At 45.6% G+C, this 19,305-nt stretch overlaps 1 protein-coding gene across 1 annotated transcript; it reads right to left on the reverse strand.

Annotated features, from left to right (window-relative positions):
- Nucleotides 1–536: 536 nt before the first annotated feature.
- On the reverse strand, nt 537–18,100 carry CTBS (chitobiase). The gene is made up of 7 exons (XM_066597859.1): nt 17,942–18,100; nt 14,631–14,769; nt 7,575–7,783; nt 5,480–5,651; nt 4,530–4,627; nt 1,248–1,409; nt 537–1,168 (listed from the first exon to the last, which is right to left on the reverse strand). The coding sequence occupies exons 1-7, from the start codon at nt 18,092–18,094 to the stop codon at nt 983–985; spliced, it is 1,119 nt and encodes a 372-aa protein (XP_066453956.1). The 5' UTR covers nt 18,095–18,100; the 3' UTR covers nt 537–982.
- Between the last annotated feature and the right edge of the window lie 1,205 nt (nt 18,101–19,305).

Consider the following 19,305-nt stretch of genomic DNA (forward strand, 5'->3'; position numbering starts at 1 on the left):
TTTGGCCTGCTTTGCCTCCATTCACTGGAGCGATCCTGAAGCGCCCAACAGTAGCCCCGTGTAAAAGGACCCCCAGTTCCTTAGTGACTGCTGTACAAATACGTACAGCTGTCAGTAAGGGGTTCGGGATGTTACCTGCTGTAGTGTTATCTGCTTTTAAGTCTCCTTACTCACCCACCTTCTAGGTGCTCTCCCTAAGGAGAGACGATACCTTTCCCAACCCACATCACAGGCCTCTCGTTAGCCAAGCCAGAAACCTACGGCACACTGATGAGGAGCAAATGCCCCGAAACAGCTGTCTGTATATGGATTCTGGCTTGGCTTTCAATTCCCAGTCATTGTTGCAAGGCTTGTATAAAGAGTCTAACATTGACTTGCAGGAAGCTGCCTTTTAATATGTGGCGCTGCGGAGGTATTGTTCCATCTTCCTTAATAAAACAAAGTTCTACTCACCTCCCTGCTTTTTTGCCGCTGCCGGTTTGCTGGCACCCACTATGAAACTTGTTGGTGCAATTAAAATATACATCACAGACCAATTCCCAGGCACCGGATTTAATAAGCAAAGGAAGCGGAACACAATCAATAATGTTAGCATTATAAACCATTACATTTAATTTAGCACCAAGGATGATCGACTCAGACCAGCAGCGAATACCTGAATCTTGCTGTTTAAGCTATTTCTTTAAAGCCCGCCTTATTAATCAGATTTCTGAAGATACATTTACTGCCGAAGTTCATTCTTACTTCTCAGCAGCAGAACTTTACACATGAGCTTCTGCAGAGAATGAAGGATTTGTTACATTCGTGTATCTGGAGCCGATTCCATAGACATTACTGGTGGACTGCGCTCAGAGCCTAGAGATCTCCTTACGCCGTCCCCCCCTTTGTATCCTACAAAACCTGCTTCTTGTCTGATGACTCCATAGTTACAATCTCTTCAGACTTGCTGGTCGTGCACCAACAGGAGGCCACCAGAGAGCCATTATGGCAGTAAGGCCTTCCACATGGCTGCAGTCTGTTGTTGGGCTATGGGATCATTAGAATAATCCAGTGTATCTCCGTTCCACATCCCGATCCCTCGTAGACCAAGTTTTTTGATATAGGTCACCTTCAGAGATATACTCTCTGGATCATCGTACCAGACCTGATGGGTGTCGCCTTTTTCGTCCTATTGAAACAAGTGAAACATGAGTGGCGCCTCACTCTGGGATGAGAGCAAAATACGATTTGTAGGATCGGCTACAAACTTTGTAATGATAAAAAGGCGCTTTCTGGACATCATCCCATAACCTGCCGGTCAAGGACGCGTTGACCTGCTTCATGATCGTGCGGTATGGCACCTGCCGGCCCGCGGCGTCGCTGCACTCGGCCCCTCGGAATGGCTTCTTTTCTATTTTGCACTGGTTATCCTGATAGAAAGAAATAAAATTGCAGAAATCGAATTATTGTAGCAACGACTAAATACAGTGAAAGTTAGAACACGGGATTTGCATTAATCGGAGATTATTTCACATATTGTATCAGCATGTGATTCGCTTCTGTTTTCCGTATTGGGCAGGGTTATTGGCTGCTCTTGGTGTGGCTGGGATCTTACTTTTCTGTCAGAGTCTGGGCGTAATGGTGGGGGCTGGCGGGCCAGTCTGATCTTGGGAGTAGGGAGTCATTTGCACAATGGTATTACAGCTCCATACAAGCTCTGAGTTGGATGGGACTATAAAGGACCCAATACTCTACAGGGGGAAGATACCGGATATATGCTGGGAGTACTGGGGATTGGTAGGGGACATCAGGTTGTGCACTGGCCCTTCAAGAATATGACTGAGCGTCTGCTCTTCAGGCAGCAGCCAGAGACAGTGCAGATGCCGGAGCCAGGGACTGAGTGTATGCCACGGCTGCCAGGAGAGGCGAGTCGGTGGCCGCATACTATAGCAAATATGCCATTTATAGAAGGGCATGGAGCTGTATACCTATGATTCCATGTTGGACTGGTGCAGAGAGAAGGTTGGAGCATTCGTGAAAAGATTGAGATGCGGCCCACAGAGATGTGGAGGTTCAGTCAGCACAAAAAATGCCTTGCAGTATATAATAAAAGGTAGTGCCCACCCAGAGACACACTACAATGGGTGTGATGTGAACAGAAAGATGAAGGCGAAAATAGTGGTATGAGACAACCGCCCAGAGGCGAAGAGACGCTCTGAGGCAGAAGTGTAAACCAGACTTCTCTTTATATTCATAAAACCAGGAGAGAGAAAAAGAAATAAAGACACGTTTCGAGGCACAGGACTCTTCCTCAGCAACACTGGTGGGGGGTGCACATTGGGATGGAATGTGAGGTGTTCAAAGCAATTTCACCAAGGCCTCTGACACACTAGTTTGTGTTTTTTTTTCATTTCATCTGTGTGTCTAACATGAAAAAAAAAAGATGGACACGTGGACACTACAGATCCATAACATTCGATGGAGCAACGCACACTACCAAGATGATTCATGCAGACATGGACTGTGTGAAAAGACACTCATTGCATCTCCTATGGTGGTATCACAGACGAGCATTAGGACATGTATGTTAATGTGCGGGCAGTCCGTGTATGAGACAGCACAGAGACCGGTGTCCGTGTAGTGTGGGATGCGAGTTGCGCCCAAACCTGTCGGCACGCAGCATGTATCAGAGGCCTTAGGCACGGTAACTGAGAGCTCTACTGCGCCGATTCCTGTCTGCGTTAACTTCACAACAATCACAATGTGAAAAATCCTCCTGAAAACGTCATTTTTATATTTGTAGATTTTGCATTTCTGTCTCCTATAAATATATTCAGCGCTGAGCTTCGTCTTCTCAGGTCCGCCGTTAACCTCTTTGTGACAACTACATTTCAGCCTTATTAAATAGCAAACAGTAAATCATTTCCCCTTTTTTGTTCTGGCGGCCAGAGCCCTTTACGTTTCTCATCTCTAGCTCTAACACATCTTGTATTTTGTGAGACGAGTTTTAGTTTTTATAAGAACTAATTTTGGGTCCATATAATGTACTGAATAACTTATTCATTTTTTGCTGCAACGGAGAAAAAAAAATATTAGTTTCACCAGTGTTTTTGGGATTTATTTTTACAGCATTCGCCATGTGGTATAAATCGGTTCACTCTATTCTACAGGTCGTAACAATTACAACGCCACCAGATTCATAGAGAAGTTTTACAACCTTTGCAAAAAAAAAAAAAAAGAAAAATGAAAGTAAATTAAAAAAAGAATTAGAAAACAGCTATTTTGGCATTTTCATTTAGTTTCTTTTTTTCTTAATATACTGGATTTACTGTGCTGGATGAATAATGCACCATTTTATAGCATGGGTTGTAATGAATATGGGCATATGGGGTTATTAACTATGTCATTTTTTAGTTCTTTTTATTTTTTTCAATATTTCAAGGCCTATGCAAGGGGGAGAAAAACACTTTAAAAAACTGCCACGGTCAGCAATGATTGCAGTATCTGCAGTGTTACCCAATGTAGAGGAGCGATTAAATGAACAAGTCTTCATCTTTTCACTCCTTTTCTGGAGACAAAACATGAAGAAAAGTCCATGGCACCCCTCCCCTGACAGGAAGAATCACAAATCTTCTCTGCTGCCTGCTCATTCCCCCTCTGCTCTGCACACACTAACTGAAAAGTAACAGCTGTACATTCCATATTCCCAACCTCAATTCAAGCGGCTGTAGCTCCGGTTCAGTAAGGGCTACAGCCACGCTTTTGGTGTCATTTTAAAGCCAAGAATTTTGACACCAACAGCATGGCAGCAGCACTTAGAGAACCAGAGAGGTTTGAAATAGAACAAACTCCGTTCAGCAGGAAAGGGACATTCCAGTTTTGAGTGAACCAACAAGAGCTTCTCCTCATTCGTTGGGGGTTAATGAATCAGCAGGCCAGTCCTGATGAACACTTTGAATTCCTACTCAAATTGCACCTCCAACATTGCTGATAATGTAACTTGTGCCTCGAAATGCAACTTTTGCTGGTTTTATCAATAAATAGAGATGTTAGATTTACACGTCTGCCTTGAAGCTGCTCTACACTTCTAAAAAGTTGCGCCACATATTGGTATTTTTCTCCTACTTAGGATTCCATGTTGGGACAGTCAGAGATTTGACCATTGGACTCTGTATGAAAGATCTTGGCGCACACCATCAGATGTGGTATTATAGAGGTATTCTCCCTAAGACGCCTCGCCTTTACATCTAGAGAATATCTCCATATTACGGTGGTGTACAGAGGAACTATATGACGGCACACCTAGGGCCTACAGCTCAGTAATGGTAAGCTGCAGGACTCCTGTGTGTCTCCACAGGATCAGTTCTCACTTGAGTTAGAGCTCAAATAGTGGAATCGGATCTCTACTAGAATGTACAAGAACCCACCCCCCACCCCCCTCACCAAATAGAGCGGATTACATTTATCTACAGAATACTCCTGTGTTTCACCAGTCTGCAATGTTCCTTAGTAGTGAAGTAAAAAATGAAATACTCAAAAACTTCTAATACCTCTGTTAGGTGAAGACAGCTGTAGTCATAACCGTACCAGGGGACGCCCATCACAAGTTTCTTAGGATCGATGCCGATATTAATAAACTTCTCGTAACCTACAAGAAATATAGTTTATTTCTAAAGATACATTAACCCTTTTGTGACCAAGAGTCAGTGATGCGCCTGCATCCAGGTCACATTCTGCAGTTAGGGTATCCCCAATTTAAAGTTTTTATTTTTTTTTCTTCAGGTGACATATCTACATGAGGGCTTGGGTTTTTTTTTGGTGGATTGAGTCCTGTTATTTTTCGGTGGTACCATTTAACATATCATATGTTAAAAATTTTTAAGTGTGACGAACGGGAAAAAACCTACAATTGCACCATTGGAGGATGGTGGGGGGTATTTTTATGTTGCTCGTGGCGCAGTAAAAGTGCCATCTTTATTCTGTGGGTCAGTACGAGTATAGGGATACCAAATAACTTTATTTTTCGATTGCTGGGAAAGCTCATTTTTTATGGGGCAAAAAGTTTGTATTGTAGCATTTTTGGGAACATACAACTTTTTGATAGCTTTTTATTGAATTTTTCTTGGAGACGGAGTGACAAAAAAAAAAAAAAAAAGCACAATTCTCCCATTGCGTATTTTTTTTGAATGGAGTTAATCATGCAGGATTAATAATAGGATATTTTAATTAAAAAAAAAAAAAAAAGTCTGCACAGGGTCCCATCTAGCCCACGGCCAACGATGCGAAGGGACCAGTATTGGTGAAGTACAAACAATGTGAGAAAAAAAAAACTGGGAACTGGTGCAACCTTTGTATGTGATGACAAAACTCAAGGCCAAGGCGTAAACTTGACTATTAAATCCAGATGGCCCTTCATCAGATGATTGGGGGGGGGGGGGTTTAGTATGAAAACCCGCAGTAACACATTCACGCATCGCTTATAATGCATTGTAAGACTGACCTTGTATGGTTTGGTTGAACGGTGCGTTGGCTCCAGCGATACATTCAGTCCAGATCTGGGATTGTTCATCATAGGACATAACAAACAAGAAGTCGCACAGATCCGCGATGCCTGTATAGTTATAGCAACGGAGGTCAATCCAGGCAGGAGACCAGGCGACATCAAAGGTCACCTAGAGAATACAGAGAATGGAGAGAAATGGGCTTGGAAGAATAAAGCTCTCGCAGTGATGTTTGGAAGAGTCGATACATCTTCTCCGGCTCCGGAGTTACAGTTAAAGGAGTTGTGCCATCATTATAAACCTTTTCTGCAATGGCTCTTCCATAGAAAAAGCAGGTGGCGCCAATCTATTATATCCTCAGGGATTCCAGGATTAAATAGCGCCACATTCTGTTTAGTCTTGGAATTTCTGAGGGTACTCAGGACTAAACAGCAGGTGGCGCTATTCTAACATCAGTCCTGGAATATCTCGGGTCATAAAAAGTTTCTTAAAAAAATAATTCTAAATACAAAAAAAATGTTTATAATTATGGATGTAACTATAGACCATATTCTTTATGAGACGTCGCCTTTTATGCATCTCGGTCCCGAGCTGCACAATTCTTCAGGCTGCGTAGTAGAAATCTCCCAGAATGCCGTTCTGCTGCTTGTAGACGTGTCTCTGGTGACAAGCTTGTTGATGGTTTCCAGTGACAACTAGCAGAACTGTGAATGCAGCTCTGGGCTACTGCAACTAATGAGGAATACAAGAGTAACTATGAAGTGTATCTACAGTACATTACTGAGATACGGTTCAGAGGCAGGAGGACGCTTTATGGCCCGTTGCAGTTTAGGTCAATATTAGGTTGCAAAACTGGATCACCCAAATAAGGATCAATAAGTGAGGCTGCAGCCAAAGGAAACCTTCAGAGGTGGAAGTCCGGGTCATGCGGTGCAGAGCCGTGGAGCAGCAGGTTAAACCAACAGCACACGTTCTCTGTCTGCTCTTCTAGTTTATTCTGCCTGTTGACAGGGGATCTGCGAATCATTATGTATTTGCTTGTCTTTTAAATGTGCCAAAACCCCCAGTAAGGGTTAGGCCACGTTCACATCAATGGGGAAGGGCGACTGCAAAAAAAACGCAGTATGCAGCGCCATTTCATCGGTGAGAATGCATAACGGCACCAATTAGCATATCATTAATAGTGAGGAGCGATTAGTGGAATTATCGGTTCATGTCAGTATCAGGACCCATTCCAACTCCCATTAAAGCCAATGGAAATACAGACACACATCTGCAGAACACTGCGCTTCTCCCCAGAATTGGTCAAAATAGTGTACAGTTGTGTAGGGGGTCAATCGTAGCACACGGGTGTCACTAGGTCTCTTACTTTAAAAAAAAAATGTTGCTACGCAAGACAGCAGGTGTGAGGCTAGTTTAAAATGCAATGTCATAGTTCTGTCAAGTTCTGCCAGGTGAGCAAAAAATAAAATCCCGGACCTTCTCCAAGGAACAGCTGTCGAGCTACCAAAAATTGCGCAGGGAAGACAGCAGGCGTGGTACTTGATTTAAATGCAATGTCATAAAATTTTACAAGGAGTAATTCTACCAGGTGAACAGAACAGCCGAACACGGACCTCCTCCAAGGCACAGTTGTAGAGCTACCGCTGTTTCTTCTGCTTTGGAAACTTTGCTGTGGAGACATGTCAGGAACCCGGGGATGTGATTGTTATACTTACCAGGATCTCCGATGACATCAGTCCACCTCCGAAGCTGGCGGCATCTCGCTTTAGTACAGTAAAGTGAGAAGCCGAGGAGGAGGAGGAGAAGACGGGGTGTCAGCAAAAATCACATCCTCAGGGGTCCCCGTCATGTTCCTACAGCACCTTAACATGACACAGTAACATATGCTGTGTCTTGCCATCGGTTTCTCCTGGGAGGACTCTGGCTCCCCCTCCCCGTCTGAGGGCCAAATGTATAAGAATATTGAACATACACAAAATAACTCATAAAGCAGTTAAAAAGAAACAGAAGAAAAAAAAGTTTAATCAACTTTTTATCTACATCAAAACTGTAAGGTGATGATAAATCCCAAATGTCTGATGCAATCCTTACCTGCGACCCCGGGATCGCTCTATGGAAAGCCTCTGTGGTCTCCTTCACCAGTGCAGTGAGAGCGTAATATTCCTCGCTCCCTGGTAACACTGTTTGTTCTATATCCAGATTAATTCCATCCATATACTGAGCCTTCGCCAGCGTCACCTGCTGCTCTATCCAGGCAGATCTTGCATCTGGAGCCACAATATCCTTCAATGGGACGTCTCCTGTAAGAACAGAGGAGGACATTACAGGAGGTACCCTGCAAAAACATCTTATAACCCAAACAATCATGAGAATCTGGGAGTCATGTCAGTTGCTGGGCAAGGTTGTTGCAGCCACAGCGACACATCAGTACACATGGCCGGGCCAAGTACAGCTCATGCACATACATGTAAGGGACTCACCCTAAGACTGCCTTATGGGAAACCTGAGGTTGTAATGACCACTAGTGGCCAGTTGGAAAAACTGCACCCAGATAGTGTTCTGTGTGTTGGGATTGGCTGATAGAAGGTCACATGTTTGGAAGGGTCCAGAAGATTCTTGGGCCATATGTAAAGGTCTTTAGCCTTTTGCTGAATAAAGCAGAGAATGTAGTTGTAAGAAGTGGTGCTGGGACAGACAGCATGCAGACCACTGCTGAGAAGCTGCTGCCACTAGTGGAGGACATTGTGGGACACATCGCTGACTGTAAGAGCACATGATTTGGGTATATAGGCATTGGGATCCCTCTTGAATCTGCTGAGAATGAAAAGGACGGAGTAACAATTTGCAGAGAGTAAACCAGTTGCTGCAATTAGGTTTATGCACTACTGCCTGTGCAATCAGACACCGGTTAAGGGACAGTGACTCTTTACATCTCTATCGACAAACTGTAAGTGAGGTCAATTCCAACACGAGTCATAAGTATGCACCCTGATAGAGACTCACACAGGCCTGTTGTATAGGGAAACGCTGCAGCAATTAATAGTTAAAGGGACATTGTTCACACCTTACAGATGAAGGCCAAGAGGCATACACCATCACGAGGCCTTGGAGTAGATACGTTGTGGTCAGTCTTGTATTGATAGCAGTTAAGTGTTCATATTGCAAAAAGGACTGTGTACTGCAACCCGTGAAGTATTTCAGTGTTATAGGGCTAGTGCGGGTCATTCATACCCTTTTCTAAACATTGTTGTTTTACTGCTTGCAGGAAGTATTAGTTATAGAACGAAGTTAGCGCGATTGGCGTTAACTAACTGTAGAGTCAAAGTCTGGTTAGCTGCGCTTATTAACGCTCATATCGGTATTTGACATTGTGTTCCTAAATAAACATTGCATTTTGTCTATACTCCGTGGTCTGCATCAAATTCCTAGAACCTGTGCTGCATCACCACTCGCGACTTATGTAATGAAGGGGCTGCAACATTCCAGCAAGGATCATAGCCAGTGGTATAGCTATAGGGGGTCACAATTGTGACCAAAGCCTGGGGGGCCCCCAAGGGCCCCCCGCACCAGTCACAAGCTCCCGCCCCCCCCCCCAAAGCTCAGAGATTACAGATTGCTGCATTACTCACGCTGACGCACCGCAGTCTGTCTTATAGTCTTGAAGCATAGCGCCGATTGTCTCCTTCCCCCGCAGAGCTTATACACTGTACAGAGCGCAGGAGTGAGAGATCTGGAGAGGGAGCCGATTAGCGCTATGCTCTGAGAAGCATTGTGACAGGCTGCGGCGCAGCAGTGTGAGTGATGCAGCAACCTGCACTCTTCCTGGCCTGAGCGATTACAGGAAGAGAACGGGGATCACATGGTGGGAGCACAGAGGAGAGGCCACACTGGCATGGAGGGTTACAGTAGGGGGGGTCCATACGCTGCATGAAAGGGGGCACAAAAAGTAGGTCTTCCTGATCATGATGGAGCCTCAGAAAGGAATTTAGTTCTTGTGGTGGGTACATTCACATGTAGCGGATTTTGGTGAGGATTTGGATGTCAAAATTCACACAGATATTGGTGGCGATTTTCCACAATTCTACATGTGCACCTACCCTTGTTGTATTGAGGCACTATTACGTTGCAGGGCACAACAGGGGGGCTAGTACAGTTTGGGATACAAATGCAAGCATTATTATTATGGGAAGACACTAAGAGAGGCATTTGGGGAAACGCAGGATGAGGAGAGTGTGCAGAGAAAAATCTTGTTCTTGTTTTTTTAACAAGAAGGGAAAGTTATTGATCGCTGGAGGTAACTGCACTGTAATCACTATCGCTGTGTAGAATTGGGCAGACTTATATGGTGACGGTATTACCTAGAGCTATACAACCGCAGAGCTGCTATATCTGACCCTGCAGGGTTATAAAGCCGTCTTATCTGTCTTAAAATGCGTGTGTATAAAATTTTGTTTTTTGGAGGTAAAGGGGGTAAACGGCAGACCGCTGGCGTCATCCCTGGGTACTGGGTGCTGCATCGATAGGTCACTTAAAAGACCCAGTCATGCAGCGTAAAGTTATTTGCAAAGTTTTTCGGCAGCTGTAAAGGGAGGTTTTAAGGGGGCTTCCCTCCCAAGCTGGGTTTTCACCCCGGTTCTGGGAGCCTTTAGCTACGCCCCCGATCACAGCCCTTCATTCTGCTGATCAGGGCGTTCCCTTGTTCTAACCCTACTAATCACACAACATTACCGCGGCCTAACAGAGTAACATAAGCCCAGTGTACAGTACAACACTTAGACACACAAGACCTGCTAGCAGATGACACACAGTTCAAGAGTTTGCCCCCGCAGGAGCCGGTGATTTACAAGCAGATGACTGCGGTTTTCTTGTCACAAACGGAACTTTCCTCCCCGGTGTCATTAGTTCGGAGAGGCGCTGGTCACTTGAGTCATTCATACATTTTCTGTTTCAGCTGCTTAGCGCTAAATTCATGTGTGATAGTTAAAGAAGTTGTCTAAAGGCCCTTTTACACGGGACGATTATCGATCTGGTTGTTCAGGCTCCTGTTGGGTTTTGAACAATAATCATCCTGTGTAAAAGCATGCAGAAAGTGAAGGGCTGGATGAGAATCATCCAGTCGTTCAGTTTTAGGCAGCTTAAAATCCTGAATGGCGATCGTTCAGTGTAAACAGCAGCTGTTCAGTACTGAACAACCACTGCTTACAGTCAGTGGAGAGGGGTGGGGGAGAGCGGGGAGAGAACTCCAGCCGCCCGCCTTCCTGCTGGCCGCGATGTGAGCACGTAACAGCATGGAAGCGAGGATACAGGGGAATGAGTGTCGGGCATCGATTGCCTGACACTCGTTACATGTAAAGGGGCCTTAAGACTTTACTACTGATATCCTATACTCAGAATAAGTCATCAATAGTTTATAAGAGACTTAACTGCCCAAACGCTTTGGAAATACTTCTTACTGCCTCATGGAACACCAGAAAAGATCCTCACTGATCGGTAACAGCATTTGATTCTCAACTGTTTCAAGAATTGTATAAACTGTATCAATGCACCAAGATCCGAACGACAGGGAAATGGAGTCTGCGAGAAAATGAACCAGACGATACTAAACCTATTACATGTGTGACAACATGGGGGTTAAATATCACGCCAAATGGTCACTTTCCTGCTTTACTTTCACTTTATTCACACAATCTTTAACCGAAACAAAGACGACTGGGTCTCCAGAGCAATAATAAATGTTTGGCAACACAAAGTCTCTTTTAAACGTCCCTTGACAGTCCTTTTCAAAGTCCCCTCAGTACAATCCTCCACAGGGTTGAAGGCAACAGCAACAACAAGTCCACTTGATTTGCACAGACCTGTGGATGTCCAGATCGCAGCTGGTCCTTAGTCTGTCGTGCCTTCAGACCCTTAGTCCAAGAGCAGGCATACTCCAGGGGTCCTGCTGGAACCACATAGTTCCTGGTCCATAACGTCTGTCTACTGCATACAACAGGAGTTTTCTTTCACCAGCAGTCTGGTCGCAATACAGCCTTAGCTGAAGTCTAGTCCTCCCAGACACACACCTCTCCTAGGTGTTGAGGTGAGGGGCGTCTCCCTGTCCACTTCTTAGCCACACACTGGGCCTGGCAGCCCTACAGCTCCACTGAGCTGTCTCTCTCTGGCTCTCTCAGCCACACACTCTCTCTCTCACTGCCATAGGAACAACCCTTTTTTTATCACTGACCACACCTGTGGGTGTTTTCCCCTCTTACTTCAGGCACCAGACTGATTGTCTGTTGCCCCCTACAGGCCATCCTCTGTAGCACACCCCTACACATGCCATACCAACCTCCAAGAGAAGTGATTGGCCGGGTTTACTAGCCGAATTGATGTATTTATACAATAACACCATCCATTGTTCAATGGGATACACGCCTTATTATCTAATGTTTGGTTGACAAAGAAAATTGCCTGCTGATCTGTCAGTGGGAGTACAAGTGTCTGAAGATCCAAATCCTCTACCCACCACTGAATGGATTCACGATCTACAAAGACATCTGGAAAAGCACAAGAAATTGTAGACACTCGCATGGAGCAAGTCCATAAAAGACAAGAGCAAGATTTTAACTTGCAAGCCAAGGCTGAACCACTAACAAAAGGAACAAGAGTGTGGCTAAAGAAAGAGCATCGAACAGGAAAGCTGGAGGACAGATGGGAAGCAATGCCTTACACCATAATAGGAATAGCCGTTCCAGAAAAAGGCCTGTATCGTATTGCTCAAGATGGAAGAGCCCCTAAATTGGTTCACCGAAACAGGCTAAAACGTTTCTCTACCAGACCCTACTGTGGCAGATACATCAGAAAAAGGTGAAAGGACACCAAACCCAGTGAAGAGAACTGAAAGTACAAGGAACATTGGTGAATTGGACAACCCTTTAACATCGTACTTAAGTACTGCGGTGACTTTGGTTGGACCAAGCCTATTGGATTAGGTTCCGGCAGTATCTGTTGAATCACCCAATGTGAATGAAACTCCAGTACCAGCAATGTGTAGGTTTCCTGATGTACAAAGTTCTAGCGAAGAATCAGAATATGACGCTGTCAGCATCCCCAGACGCTCACAAAGGAGTAACTTTGGAAAGCCTCCAATTCGCTTTGAGGATGAGGACTACTAAAGAACCAGAAGTCATGTGACAGACTGTTATTATTTAGTTAATTTATTCAAGTGTTCTTGAAGAAATTACAAAAACAAAACAAACAAACAAAAAAACGTTGAAACCTCTTCGTTCAAGTTTTGTGCCTTAAGAGGCGACACAATAAAGTTTACAGTAACGTTTAAGTTTTAGCACCCTGAAGAACTATTCAGAGATTCTTTAACTCCAGTTCATAGTTCCTGTTTTTCATAAGACTCTCCCACATCCTGTTTCCCAAGACTTGTTACAGCCGCACAAGCAACATGTTATGGACTCTGTGCCCCAAATTGTGCCTGGGGACGGTACCCTCAGCTAGTGGTAGCGTGGCTGGCTACCAGGGCTCTTAGATGAAAAAAAAAACAAAGAAAAAACTAAGCTCTATGGCGGGCTTATTAGGGGGTAATTGTTTTCGGTTTTCTTTTTAGTTCGGACGCCAGTGCCCTTGGGCACGATTTGTAGTAGAGAGGTGCTGAATAACACACGGAGCCAGATATTCTGCTTAACACATGATGTTATTCAATCAGACAGGGAGGTGAGGATATTCTCTTCAACACTGAGTGAGTAATAAATGATACACGAGTTGCAACAATGAAGATGCTTGTGTCTGACACATTTATATACTGGGAGCTCACTCCGGATTTCTCTTCTCCATCCCCCTTCGTATTTACATTTCTTCATCTCAGCTCTCTCTCTTAAGGCCCATTTAGACACAATGATTATCGCTCAAAATTCGCTCAAAAGCCGTCTTTTGAGTGATAATCGTTATGTGTAAATGTTCGCCCATCATGCAGATTTCGTTAAGCCGTCGCTGATCGTTGATCTTTCAGCCTGCTGAAAGATGACAATGAGCCTTATCAGGGATTCACAGCGGGATACAAATGATACTATTTTGTTTCAGCTGTATCCTGCTCCCTGATGACTCTGTTCTCCATACCCGACGCTCTGTATAACAGCCAGGCTCTCTGTGCAGAAAACATCTGGATGCAGAAGACAAGCGGGGACACTCCGCTTGTCTTCTGCATCCTCTGCTGGCAGCGCAAGGCGATTGCTCATCTTGAGCGATCATCTTGCGCTGTAAATGACACAGCAATGATCGCTCAAAAGTCGCTTGAGCGACATCTTTTACCGTTGTGTCTACAAGGGCCTTTATCTTCTACTCACAGTCACAGCTGACTCATCTGTTTTTCACCATTACTCTCGTTTCTCTCCTTCTCTTCTGCTTCTCTCTTTCCTTCTTTTGCTCTTCCTGGCTTCTCAATGTCCTAGCAACAGACCCCCGTCAATCTACTATTGATGACCTATTCTGCTGATGGTTTACAACTGGACAACCCCATTAAAGGACGTATTATTTTCTTCCAGAAACAGTGCCACTTTCATCCACGGGTTTTGACTAGTAATGCAGCCGAGCCCCATTTACTTAAGACTAATCTGTAGTACTAGACATTGCCTACGGACAATAGTGGCGCTGGTTCTAAAGGGAGTAAAATAACTAACTTTTTTACTTATGTTATATATGCCCTTTAAATTAAAATCTGATAGTTCCATGTACGGCCCTCCATTTACACTCATTCCTTAATGGAGTTTGCCAGGAAATTATTAATAATGACCTAAGCTCTGGAAGATCATCAATAGTCGATTGGCTAGAGTCTCAAGTGACGGACCCCAGCCAAGCAGCTGCCTACGGTCATTGTCGCTACACACATGGCTACTGAGTGGAAGATGCTGCTCTGACCCCTGTGTACAGTATTGGCTGGTGCTTGTACCTGCAGTTACGAGCACTAGTCAGTAACCCACTATGTAGCATCAATGACAGCGAGCACCCGATCAGCTGATCAGGGGCTTGAGCAACGGACTCCAACCGATCCACTACTGATGATCCATCCTGAGGAATAAATAGTATTTCCCTGGAAAACCCCTAATATATATATTTGTTTATTTTTTTCATATGTATAGCCTAGCAGCAACACAAACTTACCCTTTAGGACAAATCTTGCTCCCTTGGAGTGCGCAAAACACATGAGCTCTGGGTCATACGGTGCAAAGAGAGCGACTGTCGTGACGTGGGCCCAGTCATAGTTCTTCCAGTTTTTCCCTCCGACGTAAAATACATAGACCTGCAAACAGAAATATAACATTCAGCACTTATAGTGCTGCTGGGGTAGCAGAGCCGCTCCTCCGTCTGTCTAACTGCTTAGATGCTGCGCTCACTGTGGACTGCTGCATCCAAGAACTTAAACAGCCAGAATTGGAGCTATGGTCACTGCAGCAGAGTGTCCGCTACATCTCCCAATTGAGACCCGCTGGTGTTGGCCCAGACTCCGTTCCTGAACCCATACTGTACACGTACGGTGAAGGGCAGGAAAGTGTTTAAGAGCCTGTTGGTGACCCTGACATGTGGGATTTTCTGGAGCATCTTTTGCTTAGAAGGTCAGAAGAAAAGAAAACAAAATCATTGGGTTGTCCTCTTCTGTCTGCTAACAAGTGGAATCAGAGTGGTCCGGCCCCTCGACAACATTCGTTATGGACCCCTTATAGTACCCAGATGAGTCAGCTTAGCATATTGCATTGTTTCTATTTTTGCAGGGCCTGAACCTATACCACAACGGGGGGTTATGGGCTCCTGCTGACCATGGGACTCAGGGACTACACAAATATCAAATTGCCAGGCTGCCTACTTGCTGAGAATTTGTCAACAGCCCTGATATGACTGCTGGTTTACTATTGAGGAGTCTGAGAAAGTTGGGTGAAGACCCCTGCTTGCCGTCACCCAGCTTTCTCAGAAACAGATATGGTGGCTCTGGTCACATCTGTTTGGAGCCTCCGGCACAGATCTGTCCCAAAATCCTGGACAAAATAGCACAGCATGCTGTTGGAAAGTGCCACAGGAGCCCATACCCCATTGTAGTCATTGGGATTTGTCCGGCACTGTTGGTTTCATCGTAGGTTGGATCCGTTTCCTGCAGAGATTTCATTTTTCTGATCCCATGATGGAACGGGGAAGCTCTAACGCCTCGTTAATAGAGCTCAAGAATCGGCAGTGCAGATCGGACACATTCTCGTGCGCCGCAAAATCTGCAACAAATCTTCTGCATGTAAGAGCAACCGCAGGTGCTGCATACAGACAGGTAGCGCCAGGGCAAGTGCTAATCAGCAGCCCTAATACCCTTAATGATAAGGCTTGTAATCATTTATATGGCTACTGTCTGCATGGTTAATGGACACAAGGTTCACCTCCCCCTTATAGCTGTTAACCTGCACAGTTAGGAGGCACTTAAAGGGTAAAAGTAACTTTACTTGAGCAGATATCGCCCTGTGTAGTCGCTGGAAACTGTGAATTCAGGCAGCAGTCATCCCGTGACATGCGGCCTCCCACAGGGCTCTGAGCAACAAATCACTCACTTGTCGGAGTTGCTTGGTTTTTAGTTCACTTCTATGAACGACTGCCTGTTTACATGGAATAGAGGTGGGCGGCCGATAGTCGTGCAGGTGCGCTGCAAATCTATCATCTTATGCCGTGCATAACGACACGGCATGGGACTAGGAACAGGTAAGTAAAGGGTTAAGGCAAGCGAGCTTACAGGAAAGGGGGGGGGCGGAGCTTAGACAGGAAAGGGAAAGAAGAAGAGGAAAGGAGCCAGTCCAGCGTGGAAAGGAGAAGAGGAAGGACGTGAGGAGACACCCGCCCACCCGCCCTGATTTAGGGCAAGGAAGGAGTAGAAGGAGTTAGTTAGGGCAGGAAGATTGTTGTAAGTTGTCACAGCTAGGTTAGGCCTGGAGTTTTTTCCGTGCTGTACAAGTGGAGGAAGGTTAGCAGCCAAAGGACCTGGGCTCACGAACTTCCTCGGGACTGTTACTGACTCATAAGTTTTAATGTTTACGGCACGGAAAGGTTTTCAAAGGTTTCAAAGTTAATAAGTTTTGGATAACATTTGGTTTAATAAAGCTGTGGCCTACCCCACAAGTTTTACCCATCAAGAAGACTGATGTTTAATTTAATAGGTAAGAGAGCATTTTGGTAGAATGGATGTTCCCAGTCCTGCTATGTGAAAGCACAGAAGCCATAGTTGGTGGATGTCTGCCGGGCACGTATGTGTTATCTGACCAACAGTCGTCCTGTGTAAAGGTACCTTTATTTACTGCACTTTTGTTAAACTTTTGACATGTCTGAGAGACATGTTAAAAGTTTTGATCAGTGGGTGCCCCACTGCTGAGACCCCCCACTGATCACTAGAACGAGGGGGCTGCAGCGCTCACCCCAGCACTGTGCTCCTTTGGCCGGCTTCACTGATTTTTTTGCTCCTTCTACATATTATAGGTGGCAACTATACACCTCTATGATGCCATCTTCGCTGCTTATTGGCTCTTCCAAGAAGCTGAAGACTGCGTAGGGGGCACAGCGCTCGTTCTAGAGATCTCAGACACCCCTTCCCCCTTGCCTGCACTGTGTCTCTCAAACACATCAAAAGTTTCACAAAAAAGTGAAAGTTACTCTTTAAAGGGGTTTTCCATGCAAGTCTCACTGTCAGTGATGGAGTCAGAGCGAAAGCCCCTGCCCCGACCTGTGTAGCAGCCAGCACTTAGAATTGCAGGTGCAATGCCCATCGATTTTTAATGGAAGCTGCGCCATCCACTACACAGGGGTTAGAGAGTGGCTTCCACTCTGACCCCGATGTATCCCGGCACTGACAGCAGCCGCTGCCTGGAAGACCCCTGTAAGAGCTTTCTGACGCATAGTGGTAATATTTTAGCCATGCAGCAAATTCTTTGTGGGACCGTACGTTCTCTCCTGCGTGCCACAGGCGCACTACTTTGGCACGTATGCATACATAATACACACCAAGGTAGTGTAGGTTTCGTTCTTTTTTACGCACTTTACATGCTGTGAGAGGCACCACTGAAGGTAAAGTTAGTTACCAGGTATTACACGGGCAAAGCCCACTTGTGTGATACATGCTAAAAACCGCTTGTGTGTCAGAGCCCTTCTGCTCAGGGAGCGGTTACACCTGTGGGTGTTCTTCAGGTGTTTGCTGCAGATTCCGAATACGGGAGAAGCCATTTCTGTCCTCTATACTTTCTCTCCTTTTATTTGCCTCACTGATTTTAGCTTCAGAAACACAAAGAGAACCTGCAGGAAGATCATAAATCTTCACAATCAGAGCCAATCACAGGGAACATGTGACAGAATGAACTTCTCCCTGCACCTCCCCCAGTATTAACCATCAGGAAGTCCTTCTAATAAACAATACATGATACATTGTATCCAATCCATAATAACACACATTGTACCTCGAAGTCCCGGGTGTCTCTGATGGGCTGGCACAGAGCGGGGTCAGAGCAGGGGCACCCACCCCAGCAGGCAGACACCCCTAGAGAGAGGAGCAGTCCCAGCAGCGAGCAGTCAGACAGCCCCATCCTCACAGTGTCAGCACTGACTCCCATGGAGGAGGAGGGAGGTGTTACATCAGGGGAGGAGGCGGGTTGTGTCCATCCTAGATGCAGATTGGTTCCAAGTCACAATGATGTAGCTGACTTTATGCACAATGTAACCTGCACCCAGCGATGATCCTGATGCAAACTGAGGGGAAGATTGTACTTTGTTATATAACTGCTTTTATTGATGAAGTATTTACAAATATTGTAAATAACAATAATAAAGCAATACAAAAATCAATCTGCGTTGTCACCAGTCAATGTTATGCAGCAGGGAGCCCGGAGGGTAGTAGTCCAGTAGTTGCACATCCAACTTTGAAAACCACAGACACAGGAAAGGGTTAAGGCTCATGTCTAGAGATGAGCGAGCATACTTGCTAAGGGCAATTGCTCGAGCGAGCATTGCCCTTAGCGAGTACCTGCCCGCTCGAGAGAAACAGTTCGGGTGCCGGCGCGGGGGAGCGGTGAGTATCGGCAGTCAGCAGGGGGGAGCGGGGGGCAGAGAGGGAGAGAGAGATCTCCCCTCCATACCTCCCCGCTCTCCCCCGCAGCTCCCTGCCCACCGCCGGCACCCAAACCTTTTCTCTTGAGCGGGCAGGTACTCGCTAAGGGCAATGCTCGCTTGAGCAATTGCCCTTAGCGAGTATGCTCGCTCATCACTACTCATGTCCACAACCACCTTTCCACCGCGTGTTTTGCATGTCGCATGATACACGGTGAACGGAGTCAATGAATGTCAAGGAACTAGAAATAGATAGCAGCATGCTTTATTTTTCTGTGTATCACGCAGTATGAGCCCTATACATTTGTATAGGCAGTGTATGAAATGCCGTCCATGTGCCACTGGGATCCACACTGATTCTGAGAACGAGGGTCCCGTGTCCACCCCTCCTCCTCACTGTGGGCTCGCTGCAGTCACCTGCAGGGGCTTAGAGATGGAATGGAGCGGTGGTCACACACACGTGGTGCTGCTCTATTCATTTCAGTTGGGCTGATGTAAGTAGCCCAGTACAAGCACTCGGTTATTTCCATCAGTCCCATTGAAGATGAAAAGAGGCGCACCACGCATGCTCAGCCACCGCTACATTCAATCTGCTACTCACTGGGGGGCGAGTGGGGAGGGGACATGAGACTCCAGTTCTCAATATTGGTGGGGATCTAAGTGGTGAGATTTCACACTTATATCACCTATGCATAGAAGTGTTGAGTAAACTGAAACA

The sequence above is a fragment of the Eleutherodactylus coqui genome, chromosome 3, assembly GCF_035609145.1.
Source record: "Eleutherodactylus coqui strain aEleCoq1 chromosome 3, aEleCoq1.hap1, whole genome shotgun sequence".
Classification (NCBI taxonomy): domain Eukaryota; kingdom Metazoa; phylum Chordata; class Amphibia; order Anura; family Eleutherodactylidae; genus Eleutherodactylus; species Eleutherodactylus coqui.

What these genes read in the sequence shown, in the direction of transcription:
- CTBS (XM_066597859.1), bottom strand. Translation starts at nt 18,094, where the DNA reads ATGGGAGTCAGTGCTGACACTGTGAGGATGGGGCTGTCTGACTGCTCG. An exon ending in AGCAAGATTTGTCCTAAAGG is followed by an intron (nt 7,784 to 14,630) that starts GTAAGTTTGTGT and finishes CTGTTCTTACAG; the next exon opens with GAGACGTCCCATTGAAGGAT. An exon ending in GAGCGATCCCGGGGTCGCAG is followed by an intron (nt 5,652 to 7,574) that starts GTAAGGATTGCA and finishes TGTATTCTCTAG; the next exon opens with GTGACCTTTGATGTCGCCTG.